The 23,733-nt window shown below is 42.3% G+C and overlaps 1 protein-coding gene and 1 pseudogene across 1 annotated transcript; both read left to right on the forward strand.

Moving 5' to 3' along the window:
• The first annotated feature begins 316 nt into the window (after window positions 1–316).
• LOC112852882 (methyl-CpG-binding domain protein 3-like 2B) lies at window positions 317–5,288 on the forward strand. The gene is made up of 2 exons (XM_086684986.1): window positions 317–376; window positions 4,710–5,288. The coding sequence occupies exons 1-2, from the start codon at window positions 332–334 to the stop codon at window positions 5,286–5,288; spliced, it is 624 nt and encodes a 207-aa protein (XP_086541112.1). The 5' UTR covers window positions 317–331.
• A 1,445-nt stretch (window positions 5,289–6,733) lies between these two features.
• Window positions 6,734–7,121, forward strand: LOC147583821 (large ribosomal subunit protein eL31 pseudogene; annotated as a pseudogene).
• Window positions 7,122–23,733: the final 16,612 nt, after the last annotated feature.

Below are 23,733 nucleotides of genomic sequence, written 5' to 3' on the forward strand. Positions count from 1 at the left end.
GTGTGTGTGTTTAAGGTTTATTTATTATGTAAGTAATCTCTGCACCCAATGTGGGGCTCAAACTCACAACCCCAAGATCAAGAGTCAAATGCCCCTCCAATTGGGCCAGCTGGGAAACCCAATATTTGTGTCTTTGTATAAAAAGATTTTGCAACTGCTCAACTCCAGTTGATAGGAGACAGGATGTCGCTTCTCCATTATCCACTCATTGGATTATCTACTCCCTTCCTCCATAAAACGGGCCTCAGGCTCAGAGGCAGAAGTCACACATTTTGCAGCAAGCCACGGGTTCTCACATCAGGAGTGGAGGCATCAGGACAACTTGGCAGGCATGGAGGACACTGTACCCACCTGTTGTCCAGACCAGCCCGTTCTGGTGAGTGTGGAGTCCATATTGTCGACATGAGTGCCCACTGGTATACCAATCCTTTTTTTTTTTTTTTAATGTTTATTTATTTTTGAGAAAGAGAGACAGATTGTGAGTGGGGGGTGGGGCAGAGAAAGAGGGAGACACAGAATCCCAAGCAGGCTCCAGGCTCTGAGCTGTCAGCACAGAGCCCTATGCAGCGTTTGAAGTCACAAACTGCCAGATCATGACCTGAGCTGGAGTCCTACGCTCAACCAACTGGGCCATCCAGGAGCCCTGGTACAGTTCTCATTCCATGAAACCTCTTTTTTTTTTTTTTTTTTTTTTTTTTTAATTTTTTTTTTTTCTTTTTCAACGTTTTTTTTATTTATTTATGGGACAGACAGAGACAGAGCATGAACGGGGGAGGGGCAGAGAGAGAGGGAGACACAGAATCGGAAACAGGCTCCAGGCTCCGAGCCATCAGCCCAGAGCCTGACGCGGGGCTCGAACTCACGGACCGCGAGATCGTGACCTGGCTGAAGTCGGACGCTTAACCGACTGCGCCACCCAGGCGCCCCTCCATGAAACCTCTTTAAGTGAGCTGACAGGAGATTTTAAAGGAAGAAGATATCTTAATTGAAAGCTGTTTCTTAGGTGCTCATTTTTTTTTTTTCAACGTTTATTTATTTTTGGGACAGAGAGAGACAGAGCATGAACGGGGGAGGGGCAGAGAGAGAGGGAGACACAGAATTGGAAACAGGCTCCAGGCTCTGAGCCATCAGCCCAGAGCCCGACGTGGGGCTCGAACTCCCGGACCGCGAGATCGTGACCTGGCTGAAGTCGGACGCTCAACTGACTGCGCCACCCAGGCGCCCCAGGTGCTCATTTTTTAAAAGTTTATTTATTTATTTTAAAGTTGGGGAGCGGGGGCAGAGAGAGAAAGAGAGAGAATCGCAAGCAGGCTCTGTGCAGTGAGCATAGAGCCAGCTTGGGGCTTGATTTGGGGCTCGATCCCACAAACCATGAGATCATGACCTGAGTTGAAACCAAGAGTCAGAGGCTTAACCAACTGAGCCACCTAGGCATCCCTCAGATGTTAATGTTTTTTAAGTAATGTTCAAGGTGTTGCACTAATACTATTTAGTATATGAAGTTTTCTTGGGAAAATAGGCTTAGATGTGTTTGTTTGGTGGTTTTGTTTTAACCAACAATATCACCAGGAAGTGGAAGTAGACTTTTGTCCTCCACTGTTTACATTGTTCCCCTCTCTGGAAAATTCTTTACCCACATGTGCTTCGTCTTTTTTTTTTTTTTTCTTTTTAATTCAATTCTTTGCTTAAATATGTCCTCAGTTAGTCCCATCTTAATCTCTTCATCAATCATTGTAGTTAATTTCTGGGGTGCCTGTGTGGCTCAGTGGGTTCAGCGTCCGACTTTGGCTCAGGTCATGATCTCAAGGTTCGTGGGTTCGAGCCCCGCATCAGGCTCTGTGCTGACGGCTCAGAGCCCGGAGCCTGCTTGGGCTTCTGCGTCTCCCTCTCTGTCTGTCCCTCCCCCACTCACATTCTGTGTGTGTCTCTCTCTCAAAAGTAAATAAACATTAAAAAATTAAAAAAATAATTGTAGTTAATTTCTTTGTCCTGTTATCCCTCCCTACTTTCCTCCTCCACCCCTCTCTTTCTCTACGTCTGTATCAGCCTGTTTACCACAGTAGTTAATTATACCTGACATGATATTAGATACTCATTATTCTGTGCATTAATTCTTTCCTCTTACTGAGATTAAAATAAATGGGGGTGGGGTGGGCAGTGATTTTTGTTAAGTTAAATTCTGGTTTTAGTGCACAACTTGGCATATATTAGGTGCTGTATAAATGGGAAGATCAAACAATTTTTTCCTCTAAACTGGGACCTCTTGAGTATTGAAAGGGGTGGTATAATAATAATTATGGCAGGACAAAAGGAATGAAATGAGATTTGTGGCTTCCCTTTAAAAATAAATGATAGGTTGGGGCGCCTGGGTGGCGCAGTCGGTTGAGCGTCCGACTTCAGCCAGGTCACGATCTCGCGGTCCGGGAGTTCGAGCCCCGCGTCAGGCTCTGGGCTGATGGCTCGGAGCCTGGAGCCTGTTTCCGATTCTGTGTCTCCCTCTCTCTCTGCCCCTCCCCCGTTCATGCTCTGTTTCTCTCTGTCCCAAAAATAAATAAAAAACGTTGAAAAAAAAATTAAAAAAAAAATAAATGATAGGTTTAAAAGGAAAGGCATATTGATTAGGTTTGCAGTTTAAACAGATTATTGTGATTAGAGTCTTATATAGTACTCCTCCCATGTCCCCAGGGGACACGTTCCAAGACCCTCAGTGGATACCTGAAACCATAGATAGTATCGAATCCTATATATGTTTTTTTCCTATGCATACTTATGGTAAAGTTTAATTTATAAAGTAGACACAGTAAGAGATTAACAACAATAATAAAATAGAGTAATGATAACAATAGACTGTAATAAAGTTATGTGAATGTAGTCTCTCTCAGAATACATAACTGTATCGTACTCACCTTATTGTGATGATGTGAGATTGATCAAATGCCTAGGTGATGAGGTGGAGTGAGATGAGTGCTGGTAGGCACTGTGATGTAGCCTGAGACTACAACTGATGCATCAGAAGGAAGACCGTTCCTTCTGGACCTCGGACCACAGTTGACCGCAGGTAACTGAAACCTGAAACGGTGGCTAAGGGGAATTGCTATGATAAATTACAGAGAGAAAGGATTAAAAAATCTCGGACAGTGATAATTTAGTGCAGTATGCCACAAGAGAGATACGTCATTGCACTTGTGGTGGAATGGATTTATTTAAAAAGTGTAGAAAGTATTTTTTTGAGTTTGAATAATTTATTTCCGTAAATAAATCCAAGTGCCTTCAATGGCGAAACAGTAAGTGGTTATGGATGTAACCACTGCACATGTGTAATTAAACATTAAAGTACACATCTCTTTGCCGAGTATCCAGTTTGTAGAAAAGCAATATGAAAGAAATAGTAATACATATAGAAGTAAACACTGAAAAAAATCAACACAGAAAATGTAATTTTGGTTGCTGGATCAGGAAAGGTCACCGAGGTTGTGGGATTTTATAGGAAACTGAAAGTACTCAAGAATTATTCGGAAGTTGAGTCTTTAGGTAAATTCAGGAGGGCGGATGTATGGTTTATTGTTCAAAGTGTGTGGTGTGGCCACAATGACACTCAGGTTTACACAGGACATTAGTACTAGCAAGTGGGTTTGGGGACACTGAGACAGCAGTGAATTTTGGGGGGGAATTGGTTGGTTCAACTTCGGGGCTGGTCACTGTTCGTGGAGTCATCAGTGTCATTATTGATGAGGTGAGTGGAAGAGTGGGTATTGGGTATCAGGGTCAGAGTCAGATCTGCACTGACTCTATGGGCATTTCTAGTTCCATTAATGGTATTTGGAAGCCAGGGAAATGGATGAATGGCCTAGACAGGGGTGCGTATGTGTAACAAATGTGAGAGCAGGATTGACCTCTAAGAAGCATCGATTGTTGTGTTAAGTCAGAAAGAGGAGCTGACATTAACAGGGAGGAGCATGGAGAATGTTCTTGCCAGAACCTTGAAAAATGGTTTTATAATGGAGGTCTTTGTGCAAACAAACAAAAACGTGTGATGGGAATATGGTGTTTCTGGTTATCTATTCATGAACAGGAAGATAGTTGAGTGACAATGGGGTTTGAGTGTGCAAGTGAGAGTGAGTGAGTATCTAAGGGTTGGGAGGGGCAAGACCTCACTGAGGATGAGGCACTAGAGGTAGGAGAACCAGGTTGTTGTGTGTCCTAGACCCCAGTTAAGAGATACTGCAAGCCTGAAGCCTTGGGATACTAAGAAACCTGTGATCCCTGTGTCCAAATGACGGTGGGTTGAGGGGAGCCAGCATGAGTGTGGTTGACATTGACAAGTGTGGTAAGATGGGCACATCCTACAGAGAAGGTGGTGGAGGAGAAAGGGTCTGGAATTGGCACTGGGTAATGACCTCAAGCTTTCTGTCCTTGACTCACATCTCTTTGATATCATCCCAGGAACTGTTCTCGCACCAGCATCACCATCACCTGGGAACCCTTAGACATGCAGATTCTTGGCCCCACTCCAGACCTGCTTGGCTTGAGGTCCAGAAATCTTGAGTGCTAACCACCCTCCAGATGATGGTGATACAACGGTGCCATTTGAGACACCTTTCTCTGTGGATAAAGGAGGGTGAAAGATACAGATGAGTGGAGACCATTCTTTGTGGCTGGTGGCCTTCATCCCCCATCTTCAAATTTCCTGTTTCATTTTGTTTTCAAAGGGGAAGCTCAAAAGAAACATGATGGCCCGGACTTCAGAGAAGAAAAGACAAGTCCATTTAGTTGAGTCCAAGCAGAGGTGTCGTGAAAGGGCTGCACTTCCTGTAAGGCGGACCAGCTGCATTTTTGAGAGGCCGGTCACAAGGATAACTTCTCATCCTGGCAGTGAGACCAGGTGCAATCAATGGGACAGAACCTTGGAGAAGCCCCAGCAAATCTGTGCATACAGGAGACTGCAGGGCCTCCAGGCCTGCAGCAGCGATGGGGAGATGTTAAGTACTTTGGACTTTACAAGTACCTTACAGGTAGTTGCGCTGGGTGGTGTGGGTGGTGCTGGGTCTCTACCTGGCAGACCTGAGTTCTGCACAGCGCCATCTTCAGGTTGGGCAGGGACGGTCCCCGGGGTGGGTTTCTGTCCCCCACCACCCGTCTACAGACAACCGGTAACACTCGGAGATATCTGGAGACAGACTCAGAAAGTGAGAAAAGCAAGAGACAGGCTGGCGGAGGCCTTGGGGGCAGACAGGCTTGCCAGGGAGGCAGAGAGAGCCAGAAGCCAAGAGGGACGTTCTGACAACTAGAGGAAAAGTAGGAGAAGATTGTGTGAAAGGGTCGAGTGGGGTGGCCCTGGGGAGGGTACTCGCCAGTGAGGCACGTTCCACTTTCTGTTGCATTGTCAACCCTGTTTCTCGCTCCCTACCATGATGCTTTGTTATAGTAAGATGGCTCTTTATTAAACTCTTTTGGGACACAAAGACATGAAATAGTGGGTGGTTTGGTGGGTAAGAGATTGGATTTCATGTGATAAGAGAGAAGACAAAGCTTTGCCAGCAGGCTCAGTGCCTTTGCTCTGGATGAAACTTGTCTGCCTCACAGCATAGGACATGCTGGAATGATCCAATAAACACTTCATTTTATTTATGGACAATTCATTCGGTCAACAAACGTTGTAATTATTTTTGCCGAACAAATACTTGGTGGAATATTACAGAAGTCAGAGGGGGAGACCTTCTCACTAGGGTCAGGAAGGAAAAGAAGGATCCGGCATTTTCTGGACTTCCTTACACTTTTGATAGAGTAGTTTTGGCAGAGGCGGGGGAGGAAGGCTGATTTCGGAGGGTCAAGGACAGGAACACAAAAGGGTAGAGAGTGAGAGGAGGCGGACAGGTATGTCTTGTACCTCCTACCACGGGCTCTGGATTTAACTTAGTGAAAGTTCCCTCCCAGAGCAAGCAGCTTTGTGGTAGAGGCTCATTCCGGCACAGGACTGGGGCAGATCTGACTCTTCAGGATGAGCTAATCTTCTTATCCAATGTCCTGGGGTAGGAGGACATCTCATGGCCCCACCCTAGCCCAGTAGGATCCAGGCACAGGGCCCTTTATGGCACAGGAGTTGGAGCTGGAGTACACAGGGTCTTACCTGCCAGATCTGGAGTTCTGGGAGTCAGAGTTGAGTGAGGTCACAGAGGAGGAGTGCCTGCCTGGGTTTGAGTCCACCTGGGAGGAGAGCACAGTAGGGGTGGGTGTGGGGGTTGGCAGGGAAAGACCTTCCCCCACTCATTAAATTTTTTTTTTTAATGTTTATTTTTTTTGAGATAGAAACAAAGTGAGAGCGGGGGAAGGCAGAGAGAGGGAGACACAATCCGAAGCAGGGTCCAGGCTCTGAGCTGTCAGCACAGAGCCCAATGCGGGGCTCAAACTCACGAACCGTGAGATCATGACCTGAGCCGAAGTCAGACACTTAACCACTGAGCCACCTAGGTACCCCTGCCCCCCCCCCCCCCATTTGTATTCTGCATGTATCTGTGTCTGGACATAATCTACTCTAGTCCCATCAACAGCTGATTTCTTCCCTCATTGAATCTTCCCATTTGTATATTCTGTTAAATTGTTTTATCTTGATTTTAGTTGGGTTTTCTCCTCCATGCATTTAAATCATTCTCAGCCGGTTCCCAGATGTAGGCTATGATTACAGGGAGTTATACTGAAAAATGAAGGTGTTCCTTTCCAACCGGGACCTGGCAGAATGGCTCCCACAAAGAAGGGTAGCGAGAAGGGCCATTCTACCATCAAGGAGGCAGGGTCCAGAGAACACAGCAACATTCACAAGCGCGTTCATGGAGTGGGTTTCCAGAAGTGTGCCCTCTGGCACTCAAAGAGATCTGGATATTTGCCACGAAGGAGATGGAAACGCCAGATGTGAGCTGAACAAAGCTGCCTGGGCCAAAGGAAGAAGGACTGTTCCATCCTGTATCTGTGTGTGGCGGTCCGGAATACATAACGAGGATGAAGATTCACCAGACCAGCTCTAATGTTGGTTACCTGTGTACCTGTCACCACTCACAAAAATCTCCAGACAGTTAATATGGATGATGGTTAGTCAGTGATTGTCAAATAAAGGTATAAAACTGCAAAAAAAAGTGTTCAGATTGATAACTGGGGACCTGGAAAGTTTACATGATGGCATCTGGCATGGTCACTGATCTCCAGGACATCCATGTGATAAGCCACGTGACAATTAGGATTTTAAAGACAACGTACTATCAGCTTTTGATAGTTTGGGCATAAATGGGGGAGTCCTACAGTCGATTCATGGTTTATCAACAGCAGAGAATCATTCCTTGCCTCTTCCAGCTCCTGGCGGTGCCTACAGTCTCCAGCTTCTGGCGATAGTATCACTCCAATCTCTGCCTGAATCTCTCACAGGGTCTCTGTTCCTCCATGTCTCTGTGTCTTCTCTTCCTACAAGAACACCAGTCATTGCATATAGGGCCCACTCTAAATCCAGCCTGAGTGCAATGTGCTATCTGCCACTTCTGGAAGCTTTTTGGCCAGGCTAGGCTTCTTTTCTCCTTCCTTGGCTCTCTCCTCCCTGACCTCAGCTCCCTCTTTCTCTCCTTGTCACTTCTGGACTCTGTACGGCCACAGTTTCTCTCTGAGCTTTCACTGCTTTGGTTCAACCCTCTCTGTCTCATTCTGCCACACCACAGGCATGGCTTATACCATTTTGGTTTGTTGCGTTTCATTTTTTTCTTATTTCAAAGAGGTGAAGGATCTGTAATACTGAAAAGTATAAAACACAGAAGGAAATGGAAGAAGACATACCTAAACCGAAAGATATCCTGTGTTCATAGATTATGAGATAGTTATTAAAGAGCCCGTTCTGCCCAAAGCCATCTACAGATTCAATGCAATTTCTATCCAAATCCCAATGGCATTTTTCACAGATAGAAAAAACAACTTTAAAATTCATATGGAACCCCACAAAATATCCCAAATAGCTAAAGCAATTCTGAGAAAAGAGAAAAAAAAAAAAAAGCTGGAGGCATCACACTTTCTGATTTCAAATTGTGTTAAAAAAATATAGTGTTCAAAGCATTATGGTACTGGCATAAAAACAGATACACCAATAGAACAGCGAGTCCCCAAATCAACCCATACATATAGTCAACTAATTTTCAGCAAAGTAAGAATGCATAGTGGGGAAAGGATGGTCTTGTCTTTTCTTTTTAAAAAAAAAATGAGAGAGCGCAGGGGAGGGGCAGAGAGAGAGAGAGGGAGAGAGAGAATCCCAAGCAGGCTCTGTGCTGTCAGTGCAGAGCCTGATGCAGGGCTTGATCTCATGAGTTGTGAGACCATGACCTGAGCTGAAATCAAAAGTCAGATGCTTAACTGACTGAGCCACCCAGCGGCCCTTGAAATAACTATCTGGGAGTGATATCTGAACTCCCATATTCACTGCAGCATTATATTCCCAGTAGCCAAGGTATGCCAACAAAATAAATGTCCATTAACAGATGAATAAAGAAAATGTGATTATTATATAACCTATGTATATATACATATTTGTGAATATTATTCACCCATGAGAAAGAAATATTTGCAACAACATGGATAAACCTGGAGGATATTATATTAAGTGAAATATAAAGAAAGGGTCATCACATGCACAACTTCAAGAGACCTTGCCAAGCTGTCCCACCCACTAGTTGTACATGATCAGATTGCTTCCAGCCTTAAAAGCACGCGGTATTGCTTTTGACACAAAAAGCAATTCTATTGACACAGAAAGATACTACAAGATCTCACTTTTATACGGAATCTCAAAAAAAAAAAAAAAAACAGAGTCAAACATACAGTAACACAGAATACAGTCGAGTTTATCAGAGGCTGGGTGGTGGGGGGGAAAGGGAAGATTTGATTAAAAGGTACAATCTTTCAGTCATAAGATGAATAAATTCTGGAGACCTAATGTACACCGAGGTGATTATAACTAATAATTATGTACTGTGCACTTGAAATTCGCTTAGAGAGTAGATCTCAAGTGTTACCAAGAACATGATCGCTAAGTGAGGTGAGGGATATATTAATTACTGGGGTAATAATTTCACAATGTAGATGTATATCAAATTATCATTATCAGACCCCCCTCATACCTAGTCACCAGTTGGGGAATGAATAGATACTGTGGTTTCTGCAGCCAGCATGCCTCCACACAGCCACAGGAATCTACAAATATAACTGACGGAACAGTAGGGGGGGGATCTTAGAAATCTAGTGTTGAATCATGCGCTGGAGAGTCTATGCTGTGCCCTTGCCTGTAAATAAACATATAAATCGGTAAAATTAAATTTTTTTTTTTCAACGTTTATTTATTTTTGGGACAGAGAGAGACAGAGCATGAACGGGGGAGGGGCAGAGAGAGCGGGAGACACAGAATCGGAAACAGGCTCCAGGCTCTGAGCCATCAGCCCAGAGCCCGACGCGGGGCTCGAACTCACGGACCGCGAGATCGTGACCTGGCTGAAGTCGGACGCTCAAACGACTGCGCCACCCAGGCGCCCCTAAATCGGTAAAATTAATCCGTGGTGCATCTTGCAACAATGGACAGCCTCGTGGGAGCAAGGATTACAGCTCGGTTCGCTGTTCACATCACAATGTTTAAAACATTAAACATCACAAATATAAATGAGTCGCTCCGAGCATTTTTTCCTGATGCTTCTTTTTCCTCTCTCAGTGCACGGAGAGATAATGTCTATCCAGAATTGTTATTCTCTTCCTTGAGCTGCCTCCTACTCTTAAGAGCCAATCACCCCATTCCACATTCTTGAATTCCTCGTGCCGCCCACCCCTGAAGTCACCCATCTCAAGGAGCTACTCACACCAAGTGATCCAGAAAGTAATTTAATTAGTTCTTTCTTCACGGATTGCCATGAATTCGCTGTGCTCCAACCTTAATGCTGTGGCTGTCACAATTAGTTGCATATTTATGTCGCCTAGGTAAATTTCAAAGTGCTGGTTGCCTTCTACACCCGCTTCCCTTAATCTACAGATACAACTGATCCTGCCTGGGGTCCAGACACCAGTCCTTTCCAATTTTACTAGGTAATTCTAAGGTGCTGCAAAGTCTGAGCAACCCTGAAATGAGAGAAAAGTCCTTAATCTTGCGGTTAAAAAACACTTGGAGTTCTTACAAAATAAACTCTGCTGTCTTGGCCCCTCCCACAGCCATTGTGATACACTTGGTCTGGAATGTGTCCAGGGACCCATAGCATTACAAGCACCCCAGGTGTGTTTCACATAAGTCAAGGTCCTGGACCACATTCCCCCACACAGCTAGAGGAGTGGTTTCTCATCCTTTAGACCCTTGGGGATTTGTAAATCTCCCGTGGACCAGGCTGTATCCCACATCAGCAGAGAAGAGCTGGGACTGGACCCAGCCATCAGTAGTTGTAAACTCTCCAGGTGCTTCCAATGAACATCCAGGCTGAGAACAATTAAAACAGATCATCTGATGTTAATCACAATTAAAATGTGGTGATGCCAGATGATGACTTCGGATCCCTCCATTTCCTCTGAGGTACTGGTAACAGCAGTGGACTCTAAGCGTGAGAGGACGTATACCCAGGTTTGGGGCCAGCTTTTGGAAGGAAGAACAATTTTGGATAACAGGCTCAGCCATCAGAAAGTAAGTGCTGTGAGGGCGGGGCACAGTAGATATTCCCCTTCGTGAAGAGAGAATAAAGGGATCTCTGAGAAAATCCCCGAGGTAGGTGGGTTCCTGGGTTATGTTTCCACTGGCCACTCACTGCCCCAGGATACTCACTGCCTTGAGGCCAAATTCTCTGGATTATCCTGACCAGCACAAATGCTGTCTAAGAATTCCCACCCGCCTGTGGGCTCTTTTGTCTCAGGTCAAAGTGGAGAGTCTCTCACAGGGTGGCTCCTCCTGTGCTCCCTCCCCCTTCAAGCTGCCTGAGGTCAGAGAGAGGAAGTCTCTCTTCACTTCCATTCTTCCTGGTTGAGGACAGCCGTTGCACCCTGTTACATCTTGGGATGGCCCCATGAGGAACTGCTTCCCAATGCTGTTTGGTAAAGCTGACAAGGCGAGCCAGATCTGTGCTTGTTACAGAAAGGAGTTTCATTTTTGCCTTTGGTATTAAGTGGTAATCAGTGTATCTGAAGTTGAGAAGGGGATGGTCACAGTGTTGGTGCTTTTGTTTGTATCTTTAAAGAAACCGGTTTGCATCACACAGCGTGATTAGTATCGGCTGGAGGTGAAGAGACCCACTAGGTCAGTGCTGGGTCAGTGTGGGAAGGATGGTCCATGTGTGAGCCAGGGGAGAGGTTGGAACCATTGGCAATTGTTCCGGGATCCACAGACTAGGCTTACTCATACTGCTGAATTTAGGGGTCTGTAAAGGTCAAATAACAGTTTCTATGGAATACTTGCTAATAACTCTTTATTGTTTTAAAAATCGAAATTTACATTTAATATATGAAAAATGGCTACAACCTTAAAAATGTCACTCAGAATACATAATGGCACCTCAAGAGTGAAAATGTTGTAAATCAGTTTAAAAAGCGCTATAAGCTATTGGGATATCTTGGGTAATGAAATTGTGTTAATAATTATGTGAGGACAACTGGAATGAGATGAGATTTAGGGCTGCCTTTCTGAAAATAATCTGAGGAAGGCAGAAATTAAGGGCTTAAAAAGAAAGTGCTCTGATTAGATTTGCATTTTAAATGGATTATTGTGGCTAGAAACATAATTGGATTACAGGGAAGGGACATTGGATTAAATCTTAGCAGTTAATTAATACAGGGCAGTAGACCACTCTGAAGATTATATCATTGTGTAATTAGAGTTAAGTGACTTTATTTGAAATGTTTTGTAATTAACTGTAGAGATGGAATCATTTATGCTTCAATAAATCACGTGAGCACCTACTAATACAAAGCAATATTTGAATACCTCTATGTAAAACATTTAAAGCCCACACTAGTCTTCTCTTCAAGGTGCATCTAATTTAGTGAGAAAAAGTGTGAAAGAGATCATCATATACATATAAGTAAAAAAAAAATTGCACAAAAATCAGGGGAAAATGTAGTATTATAATTTTGATTGTTGGGTCAAGAAAGGACACCCTGTGGAAATAATATCTTCTCTGAGATCTGAGAGATGATAAGCAATTATGGGACAGTGAGAATCTTTTGGTGAATTCAGGATGGTGAATGGCTCATCGGTATGAATGTGAGGTGGCTGGGTGTCCAGAAGGATGCTCGCATTTAGACAGGGGATCAGTACCAACAAGTGAATTTGGAAACAATGGGGGAGAACTGAGTTACCCAGGAAGGTGTTCGTTCAACTTGGGACCTGGTCACTGAATTGAATGTCATGGACACTGATGGGGTGAATGAACGGGCAGGTGGATATTTGGGTCCCCAGGTTGAAGTCAGGTTTTGCTTTTGTTGCCTGAGCTTCGGCATCCTTTCCAAAATGTCACTGACAAAACCAATGTCAAGGAAAATTTTCTGTTTTCTTTTTTAAAAAGTTTTTATTGAGATATAATTGACACATATTAGTTTTAGGTATACTCCATGATACAATATTTATATACATTGCAAAATGATCACCCCAATAAGTCTAGTTAACATCTAATATTGGGGCACCTGGGTGGCTCTGTGGGTTAAGCATCGGACTCTTTTTTAAAAAAAAATTTTTTTTAATGTTTATTTCTGAGACAGAGAGAGACAGAGCATGAGTGGGGGAGGGGCAGAGAGAGAGGGGGACACAGAATCTGAACCAGGCTCCAGGCTCTGAGCTATCAGCACAGAGCCCAACGCGGAGTGGGGCTCGAGCTCACAGACTGGGAGATCATGACCTGAGCCAAAGCCGGACGCTCAACTGGCTGAGCCACCCAGGTGCCCCGTGAGCATCTGACTCGATCTCATGGTTCCTGCCCTCAGGCTCTGGGCTGACAGCTGGAGCCTGCTTGGGATTTTTGTCTCTTCCTCTCTCTCTGCCCCTCCCCCACTCACACTTTCTCTTAAAAAATTTTTTTTAATGCTTATTTCTCAGAGAGAGAAAGCGCACACATGAGTGGGGCAAGGGGCTGAGAGAGAGGGAGACCCAGAATCTGAAGCAGGCTCCAGGCTCTGAGCTGTCAGCACAGAGCTCAACGCGGGGCTCAAACCCACAAACCAGGGGATCATGACCTGAGTCGAAGTCGGATGCTTAACCGACTGAGCTACTCGGGCACCCTATATCTCTGTCTTTATCTTTAAAAAAAATTTTTTTTTAATGTTTGTTTATTTTTGAGACAGAGCATGAGCGGGGGAGGGGCAGAAAGAATCTCTCTGTTTTTAAATAAACTTAAAAAAAATCGAATACCACAAAGTTACACTTTTTTTCTTGTGGTGAGATTTCTTCTTAGCAGCTTTCAAATACACAATATAGTATTGTTAACTATAGTCACCATGCTGAACATTTCATCCTGTGGCTTATTTCATAACCGGAAGTTTGTACCTTTTGATCACCAGTATTCGTTTCCCTCCCCCTCCTGAGGCCATATGGTATTTCACTTTCTCCGTCTGACTTATTTCATTTAGCATAATGTACCCAAAGTCCATCTATGTTGTCACAAGTGGCAAGATTTTCTTTTATTTATGTCTTTAGGTTTATTTTTGAGTGAGAACTTGAGCAGGGGAGGGGCAGAGAGGAGGGAGAGAAAGAATCCCACGCAAGATCTGCACTGTTCTCACAGAGCTGGACCTGGGGCTTGATTGAACCCACAGACTGTGAGATCATGACTTAAGCCAAAGTCAAGAGCTGGATGCCTAACTGGCTGAGCCACCCAGGCGCCCCTAAGATTTCCTTTTTGAAATGGCTGAAAAATAGTCTGTTATCTATCGACCAGTTGATGGATCTATGCTGCATTTTCTCTATCCATTCATCCATCCATGGACTAGATTGTTTTCCATGTCTTGACTATTGTAAATTTCCATTTTCTGCTAAGAGTTTTATAATTTGGTACTTATACTCAATTCTTTAATCCATTTTGACTTAATTTTTGTTAGTGGTGGGTTTGTTGTTTTATTTTATTTATTTATTTATTTTTAAAAATATGATTTATTGTCAAGTTAGTTTCCATACAACACCCAGTGCTCATCCCAACAAGTGCCCTCCTCAATGCCCATCACCTCCCACCCCCCTCCCACCCTATAAACCCTCAGTTTTTTCTCAGTTTTTAAGAGTCTCCTATGGTTTGCCTCCCTCCCCCTCTGTAACTTTTTTTTCCTCTTCCCCTCCCCCAACGTCTTCTGTTAAGTTTCTCAAGATCCACATAAGAATGAAAACATATGGTATCTGGCTTTCTCTGCCTGACTTATTTCACTTAGCATTATACCCTCCAGTTCCATCTACGTTGCTGTAAATGCCCAGATTTCACTCTTTCTCATTGCCAAGTAGTATTCCATTGTATATATAAACCACATCTTCTTTATCCATTTGTCAGTTGATGGACATTTAGGCTCTTTCCATAATTTGGCTATTGTTGAAAGTGCTGCTATAAACATTGGGGTATAGGTGCTCCTCTGCACCAGCACTCCTGTATCCCTTGGATAAATTCCTAGCAGTGCTATTGCTGGGTCATAGGGTAGATCTATTTTTAATTTTTTGAGGAACCTCCAGACTGTTTTCCAGAGTGGCTGCATGAGTTTGCGTTCCCACCAACAGTGCAAGAGGGTTCCCATTTCTCTACATCCTTGCCAGCATCTATAGTCTCCTGATTTGTTCATTTTAGCCACTCTGACTGGTGTGAGGTGGTATTTCAGTGTGGTTTTGATTTGTATTTCCCTGGTGAGGAGTGATGTTGAGCATCTTTTCATGTGTCTGTGGGCCATCTAGATGTCTTCTTTGGAAAAGTGTCTATTCATGTCTTCTGCCCATTTATTCACTGGATTATTTGTTTTTTGGGTGTAGAGTTTGGTGAGCTCTTTATAAATTTTGGATACTAGCCCTTTATGTGATATGTCATGTGCAAATATCTTTTCCTATTCCATCAGTTGCCTTTTAGTTTTGTTGATTGTTTCCTTTGCAGTACAGAAGCTTTTCATCTTCATGAGGTCCCAATAGTTCGTTGTTGCTTTTAATTCCCTTGCCTTTGGAGATGTGTCAAGTAAGAAATTGCTGAGGCTGAGGTCAAAGAGGTTTCTTCCTGCTTTCTCCTCTAGGGTTTTGATGGTTTCCTGTCTCACATTCAGGTCCTTCATCCATTTTGAGTTTATTTTTGTGAATGGTGTAAGAAAATGGTCTAGTTTCATTCTGCTGCATGTTGCTGTCCAGTTCTCCCAGCACCATTTGTTCAAGAGACTGTCTTTTTTCCATTGGATATTCTTTCCTGCTTTGTCAAAGATTAGTTGGCCATACTTTTGTGGGTCAGATTCTGGAGTCTCTATTCCAGTGTCTGTTTTTGTGCTAACCTCATACTGTCTTGATGATTACAGGTTTGTAGTAGAGGCTAAAGTCAGGGGTTATGATGCCTCCCACTTTGGTTTTCTTCTTCAATATTACTTTGGCTATTTGGGGTCTTTTGTGGTTCCATACAAATTTTAGGATTGCTTGTTCTAGCTATGTGATGAATGCTGGTGCAATTTTGATTGGGATTGCATTGCATGTGTAGATAGCTTTGGGTAGTTTTGACATTTTAACAATATTTATTCTCCCAATCCATGATCATGGAATGTTTTTCCATTTCTTTGTAACTTCTTCAATTTCCTTCATAAGCTTTCTATAGTTTTCAGCATAGAGATCTTTTACATCTTTGGTTAGATTTATTTCTAGGTATTTTATGGCTCTTGGTACAATTGTGAATGGGATCAGTTTCTTTATTTGTCTTTCTGTTGCTTCATTATTGGTGTATAAGAATGCAACTGATTTCTGTATATTGATTTTTGTATACTGCGACTTTGCTGAATTCATGTATCAGTTCTAGCAGACTTTTGGTGGAGTCTGTTTGGTTTTCCATGTAGAGTATCATGTTGTCTGCAAAAAGTGAAAGCTTGACTTCATTTTTGAGAATTTTGATGCCTCTTGTTTCACTTTGTTGTCTGATTGCTGATGCTAGAACTTCCAACACTGTTAAACAACAGCGGTGAGAGTGGACATTCCTGTCGTGTTTCTGATCTCAGGGTGAAAGCTCTCAGTTTTTCCTTGTTGAGGATGATATTAGCTGTGGGCTTTTCATAAATGGCTTTTATGATGTTAAGTATGTTCCTTCTATCCCGACTTTCTCAAGGGTTTTTATTAAGAAAGGATGCTGAATTTTGTCAAATGCTTTTTCTGCATCGATTGAGAGGATCATATGGTTCTTATCTTTTCTTTTATTAATGTGATGTATCACATTGATTGATTTGTGAATGTCGAACCAGCTCTGCAGCCCAGGAATGAATACCACTTGATCATGAATAATTCTTTTTATATGTTGTTGAATTCGATTTGCTAGTATCTTGTTGAGAATTTTTGCATCCATATTCATCTGGGTCTCTGTCTGGTTTAGGAATCAAAGTAATGCTGGCTTCATAGAATGAGTCTGGAAGTTGTCCTTCCCTTTCTATTTCTTGGAACAGCTTGAGAAGGATAGGTATTAACTCTGCTTTAAATATCTGGTAGAATTACCCAGGGAAGCCATCTGGTCCTGGACTCTTATTTGTTGGGAGATTTTTAATGACTGATTCAATTTCATCACTAAGTTATGGGTCTGTTAAAATTTTCTATTCCAAGTTGTTTTGGTATTGTGTGGGTGTTTAGGAATTTGTCCATTTCTTTCAGGTTGTCCAGTTTGTTGGCATATAATTTTTCATAGTATTCCCTGATAATTGCTTGTATTTCTGAGGGATTGGTTGTAATAAATCATTTCATTTGTGATTTTACTTTTTGGGTCCTTTCTCTTTCCTTTTTGAGAAGCCAGGCTAGAGGTTTATCAGTTTTGTTTATTTTTTTTAAAAAAACCAACTCTTGGTTTCATTGATCTGCTCTACTGCTTTTTTGGATTCTGTATTGTTTATTTCTGCTCTGATCTTTATTATTTGTTTTCTTCTGCTGGGTTTGGGGTGTCTTTGCTGTTCTGCTTCTATTTCCTTTAGGTGTGCTGTTAGACTTTGTATTTGGGATTTTTCTTGTTTCTTGAGACAGGCCTGGATTGCAATGTATTTTCCTCTTAGGACTGCCTTCGCTGCATCCCAAAGCATTTGGATTGTTGTATTTTCATTTTCATATTTATTTCTTCTCTAATTGCCTGGTTGACCCATTTATTCTTCAGTAGGATGTTCATTAACCTCCATGCTTTTGGAGGTTTTCCAGACTTTTTCCTGTGGTTGATTTCAAGTTTCATAGCCTTGTGATCTGAAAGTGTGCATGGTATGATCTCAATTCTTTTATATTTATTGAGGGCTGTATTGTGACCCAGTATGTGATCTATCTTGGAGAATGTTCCGTGTGCACTCAAGAAGAAAGCATATTCCATTGCTTTGGGATGCAGAGTTCTAAATATATCTCTCAAGTCCATCTGGTCCAATGTCTCATTCAGGGCCAATCTTTCTTTACTGATTCTCTGTCTATGTGATCTGTCCATTGTTGTAAGTGGGTATTAAAGTCCCCTGCAATGACCACATTCTTATCTATAAGGTTGCTTATGTTTGCGATTAATTGTTCTATATATTTGGGTGCCTCCAAATTCAGTGCATAGACATTTATAATTGTTAGCTCTTCCTGTTGGATAGACCCTGTAATTATTATGTAATTCCCTTATTCATTTCTTGTTACAGCCTTTAAATTAAAGTCTAGTTTGTCTGATATAAGTATGGCTACTCCAGCTTTCTTTTGACTTCCAGTAACATGATAGATCTCCATCCCCTCACTTTCAATCTGAAGGTGTCCTCGGGTCTAAAATGAGTCTCTTGTAGACAGCAAATAGATGGGTGTCATTTTTTATCCATTCTGATACCCTATGTCTTTTGGTTGGAGCATTTAGTCCATTTACATTGTGTTGTTATTGAAAGATATGGGTTTAGAGTCATTGTGTTATCTGTAGGCTTCATGCTTGTAGCGGTGTCTCTGGTATTTTGTGGTCCTTGCAACATTTCACTCACAGAGTCCCCCTTAGGATCTCTTATAGGGCTGGTTTAGTGATGATGAATTCCTTCAGTTTTTGTTTGTTTGGGAAAACCTTTATCTCTCCTTCTATTCTAAATGACAGACTTGCTGGGTAAAGGATTCTTGGCTGCTTATTTTTTCTGTTCATCACATTGAAGATGTCCTGCCATTCCTTTCTGGCCTGCCAAGTTTCAGTAGATAGGTCTGCTACTACCTTTATGTGTCTGTCTACCTTTGTATGTTAGGACCCGTTTATCCCTTGCTGCTTTCAGAATTCTCTCTTTATCCTTGTGTTTTTCCAGTTTCACTATGATATGTCATGCAGAAGACCAATTCAAGTTATGTCTGAAGGGAGTTCTCTGTGCCACTTGGATTTCAATGCCTGTTTCCTTCCCCAGATCAGAGAAATTCTCAGCTATGATATGTTCAAGTACACCTTCGGCCCCTCTCTCTCTCTCTTCCTCTTCTGGAATTCCTATGATATGGATATTGTTCCATGTGATTGCATCACTTAGTTCTCTAATTCTCCCCTCATACTCCTGGATTTTTTATCTCTCTTCTCAGCTTCCTCTTTTTCCATAATTTTATCTTCTAATTCCCCTATTCTCCCCTCCACTTCTTCAATCTGTGCGGTGGCTGCCTCCATTTTATTTTGCACCTCATTTATAGCATTTCTTAATTCATCACGATTATATTTTAGTCCCTTCATCTCTGTAGCAATAGATTCTCTGCTGTCTTCTATGCTTTTTTTCAAGCCCAGTGATTAATTTTATGATTCTTCTAAATTATTGTTCAGTTATGTTGCTTATATCTGTTTTGATTAATTCTTTAGCTGTCGCTAATTCCTGGAATTTCTTTTGAGGAAACTTCTTCTGTTTGATCATTTTGGCTAGTTTTCTGTCCCTTATGTTGTGTGCTCTGCACCTGTGAGCACTGCTATATTAAGGGGGGGATTGTCATACACTGTCCAGGGCCTGGCCCTTCAAGAGGTGTTTTTTGGAGAGTGTTACTTGCTCTCTGTTGTTGTGACTTTGGTTATTTTATTTCCCTACTCGTAGTGATGTTTTGGACCCTCCACCAGGTTTGCTTTGGTTTGTTCCCTGGGTAGCCCTGGAAAGGAAAACATACAGACAAACAGGAAACAAAGACACACAAACAAACAAAAAGAAAAAACAAAAAACTAAAGACAATCCAAAAGCAAAAAACCAGAAACACTAGCTACAAGTAAAGAACAAGAAATGACAGGGGTGGGGAAGAAGAAAAAATAAACATTGACCAGGCAGAGAGACTAAAAGGCTTAATCCAGAGAGACAGAAAGGAAAATAAGGAAGGAGGTGGGGGAAAAAGAAACAAAGATAAAGTTATGCAGACAGGAAAACTATACTGCTTGATTATTCCAGAGAGAGAGAATGGAATGTAAAGAAGGGGGCGTAGAACATATATCAAGAGAATGGATTAAATATGTCTGTTTAAACAAACCAATAACTGGAGTAACCAGCCCAGAGGAGGGAATTGATAAGAAGGAGAAATGGATGGGAGAATATATCTATATAACAAAAATTGTCCTTGAATTAATCTAGGCAATGCAGCAGCACTGGCCAGGAAGGGTGGGGGGGGGGGTGGTCTGTCTGGTTCCACAGCATCTATCCCGTTCCAGTAGATATGCAATTACCCAGCATGGAGGGGCGTGGTTTGGTGTAGGCTGGCCCCGCCTCCACTGTGGGCCCCGTGGACCGATCCCTGAGGCCCCGTGTTGGTGGTGGTGGGGAGAAAAATGGTGACCCCTCAGTCTCTTCTCCACAACCCGGTGTCCCAAATCATTCCTTTGAGAATTCCTTTGGGCTCCTTTGGAGCCATCCTCACTGTGCTGAGGGCACAGACAAGGCTGGCTGTCTCGCTCTGCCAACTCCTTTGCCCCTGTGCTTGGCTGGGATTTAAACTCCCACTCTGTGTACCCTGGTATTGGGGAAGCACCTCCTGATAGGAGGTCCCAGCTGGTTTTGTCCTGTGCCACAGCACTTCAGAGGAGGGGACTGGTTTCTCCTGAAGACTGTGCCCCTGATCTCCCACTGAACCCTGGAGTGGCTCCTCTCCTCCCCAGGTGTGTGAACAGGGCAGCCGGCTCCAGTCTGAGGATGGGATCTGCAGTTAGAGATCCTTTAACCTGCACTTAGAGATGGGATCCCTCTCCATCCTTGTCTGAGGTTTATCTCTTGTCCAGATACAGTCCTACGCTTCCCCAGCTGCTCTTTCACATGCCTTTGTCTCTCTGCAAAAGAGGATCCCTCCCCTCCTTGCCTACATGGCCCCTTTTAGCTCCCCCAGTTTGCAATCACCCACCTATGGCCCATCAGGTACCAGTTTCTCCCTGGTAGACTCAGTCTCTTTTCCTCCAGACTCTTGGGGTTCAAAGTCCTTTGGCTTCAGCCCTTCTTTGTTTGAGAGAAGTGGGAGTATGGATACCCCTACTTCTCCACCATGTTGGCTCCTCCTCTCAATACAAATTTAATAAAATAAGTTTCTAATCGGCTGCTTTCTGGAAAGGGAATCTTTTTTTTTTTTTTTTTTTTTTAATTTTACGTGGGTCTGTTTCTGGACCCACTTTTACTCCCTTGATGTACGTGCCTATTTTTTTAAGTTTATTTATTTTGAGAGAGCAAGCAGGGGAGGGATAGAGAGAGAGGGAGAGAGAATCCTAAGCAGGCTCTGCACAGAGCCCGATGTGGGGCTCAAACTCATGAACCAGGAGATCATGACCTGAGCTGAAACCAAGAGCTGGATGCTTAACCACTAAGCCACCCAGACACCCCTTTGTGTGTGCCTATTTTTATACCAATACCACAGAATTTTGGCACTGTAGCCTTATAATAAGATTTGAAATCAGGTATTATAAATATTCCAACTTTGTTATTTTTCAAGGTTGTTTGTCTATGCTGGTTCCTTTCCATTTGCATGTGAAATTTAGAATCAATTTATCAATTTCTACACAAAAATATTGTATATTTTTATTGAGATATTGAATCTATAAATTTGTGGAAAATTGGCATCTTAAAAATGCTAAGTTTGGGGCACCTGGGTGGCTTAGTTGGTTAAGTGTCTGAATTCAGCTTAATGAGTTCGAACCCTGCATCTGGCTCTGTGTTGACAGCTTAGATCCTGGAGCTTGCTTCAGATTCTGTGTCTTACTCTCTCTCTGCCCTTCCCCTACTGGGTCTCTCTGTCTCTCAAAAATAAATATAAAAAAATATTAAGTTTGAAGATGATTGTGTATTTTTTCTCTTTTGATCTCTTAAATTTTTTTAATGTTTGTTTATTTTTGAGAGAGAGACAGCATGAGCAGGAGAGGGGCAGAGAGAGAGAGGGAGACACAGAATCTGAAGCAGGTAGGCTCTGAGCTGTCAGCACAGAGCCCAACATGGGGCTCAAACTCGGGACCTGTGAGATCATGACCTGAGCTGAAGTCGGGCACTTACCTGACTGAGCCACCTAGACACCCCCTCTTTTGATTTCTTTTAAGGTGAATTAAGTTGATAGTTTGCATTGAATCAACCTTGTGTTCTGAGAATAAACCCAATTTTGTTGTGATTTATTACACCTGTTATGTATTGATGGATTTTGTTTGCTGACATTTTGTTTATGATATTTGGATCTATGTCTGTAAGGGATGTTAGATTGTAGTTTCATTGTGATGCCTTCTTCCTGGTTTTGGTGGCAGTGTTAAGACTGCCCTCATGTAATGAGTTGATAAGTGTTGACTCATCCTCTGTATTCTGGAATATATTGTGTAGAATTGGTATTGTTTCCTTCATAAGTGTTTGGTAGAGTTCAACAGTAAAACCAATTGGGACTGAGATTTTCTTTTTTGGAATGTTTTGACTACACAATTTTCTCATTGATAGAGGACTATTCAGGCTATAATTTTTCTTTAGTGAATATTTATAGTTTGTGTTTTACAACAGTAAATTTCACCTAAGATGTGTGTAAAACATATGGGCAGAAGGTTGTTTGCAGTATTTATTTTCTTTATAATGTGCTGTTGGATTTTGTTTGCTATTGTTTTATTGAGGATTTTCATTTCTATTCATTAGAGATAGTGGTCTATAGTTTCTTGTTCTTTTCTGGCTTTGATATTGAATATTGGCCTCATAGAATGATTTAAGAGGTATTTCCTCCTGTCATTTTTTTGGAAGAATTTTAGAAGGGTTGGTAACTCTTCAGTTTGTCAATAATACAGCTTGTGCTGAACTTTGCATTGTTGGGAGATTTTTGGTTACTGATTTAATCTCTTTACTTGTGATAGGTCTATTCAGATTTTTTATTTCTTCTAGAGTCAGTTCTGGAACTCTGTGTTTCTCAAAATTCATCCATCTCATGGAGGTTATATACTTTGGTCAGAATATTCTCTAATGATACTTTTTGTTTCTTGTACTGTTGGTAATTATGTATCCATTTTCATTTATGATTTTAGTTATTTGCATGGGATTTTCTATTTTCTTAGTACATTTAGTTAAAAGCTTGTCAATTTTGCGGATCCTTCCCAAAAACTGACTTTTGCCTCCATTGACTTCCATATTGTTTTCCATTCTCTTTCATCTACCTTGACTCTAATCTTTGGTTTTCTACTTCTCCCGTCTACCTTTGCTTATAGTTTGCTCTTTTCTAGTATCATAAAATGGGAGATTATTGTACTGATTTGAGATCTGTCCTTTTTCTAAACATAAGCATTTATATCTTCAAGTTTCCCTCTGTGCATTTTCTCTTTCTGTTCTTCAGATTAATTTTCCAATTGTTTTAAGTTCATGAATTCTTTCTTCTGCCTGCTCAAACCTGCTGCTGAATCCCCCTAGTGAATTTTTGCCATTTCAGCTATTGTGCTTCCAACTCTAGAATTTCTATTTGTGTGTGTGTGTGAATAATTTCTGTAATTTAATTGATATTCCATATTCATTCACATCTTCCTGATTTTAATTTTTTCCCCATGATTTCAACTCATTTAGCATACTAAGACAGCTGAAGTGGCATCACCAAGATGGTGAAATAGGAGGCCCTACCTTCTGTTTTCCCACAGAGATCTACGATTAGCCATCTACCCACAAACAAAAAGCTCTCTGGGATAGCTCAGGGGTCCACTTAGGAAATGACAGCAACACAGTGGGGAAGAAAACCCTGAGCATAAGTGCACACAAAGGAAAGGAAAAATATCTTAATTTTGCTTGCATCACTGGTCTTCCAGTTGGGCACTGCTCAGTACCAAGCAGAAACACTCTGGCCAGAAAGCATTTCCCTAACTGGAAAAGGGAGAGCAGGGTGACCAACCAGTTTCTCCAGGCTTTTGAGGCACCACACAAGGGACCTACTTCTGTTGCACTTCATTCAGACACTAGCAAACCTGAGATGTACACAGAAGGCTAGGAACAAAAAAAGAAGAGCCTTGGCTACCAGTAACAGTCACACAGCAGGAGCGACATTGGTTCCAAGTGATTTGCTCTCCAGAGGACCCCAGCAGCTCTCTCAAACAACTGGCCAGCACAGTATCTGAAAACCCAAAGATATTCACATACTTGTGTAGAGAGACAGGTCCTGAAGGT

The sequence above is a fragment of the Puma concolor genome, chromosome A2 (assembly GCF_028749965.1).
Source record: "Puma concolor isolate L17-30 chromosome A2, mPumCon1.1.hap2, whole genome shotgun sequence".
NCBI lineage: Eukaryota > Metazoa > Chordata > Mammalia > Carnivora > Felidae > Puma > Puma concolor.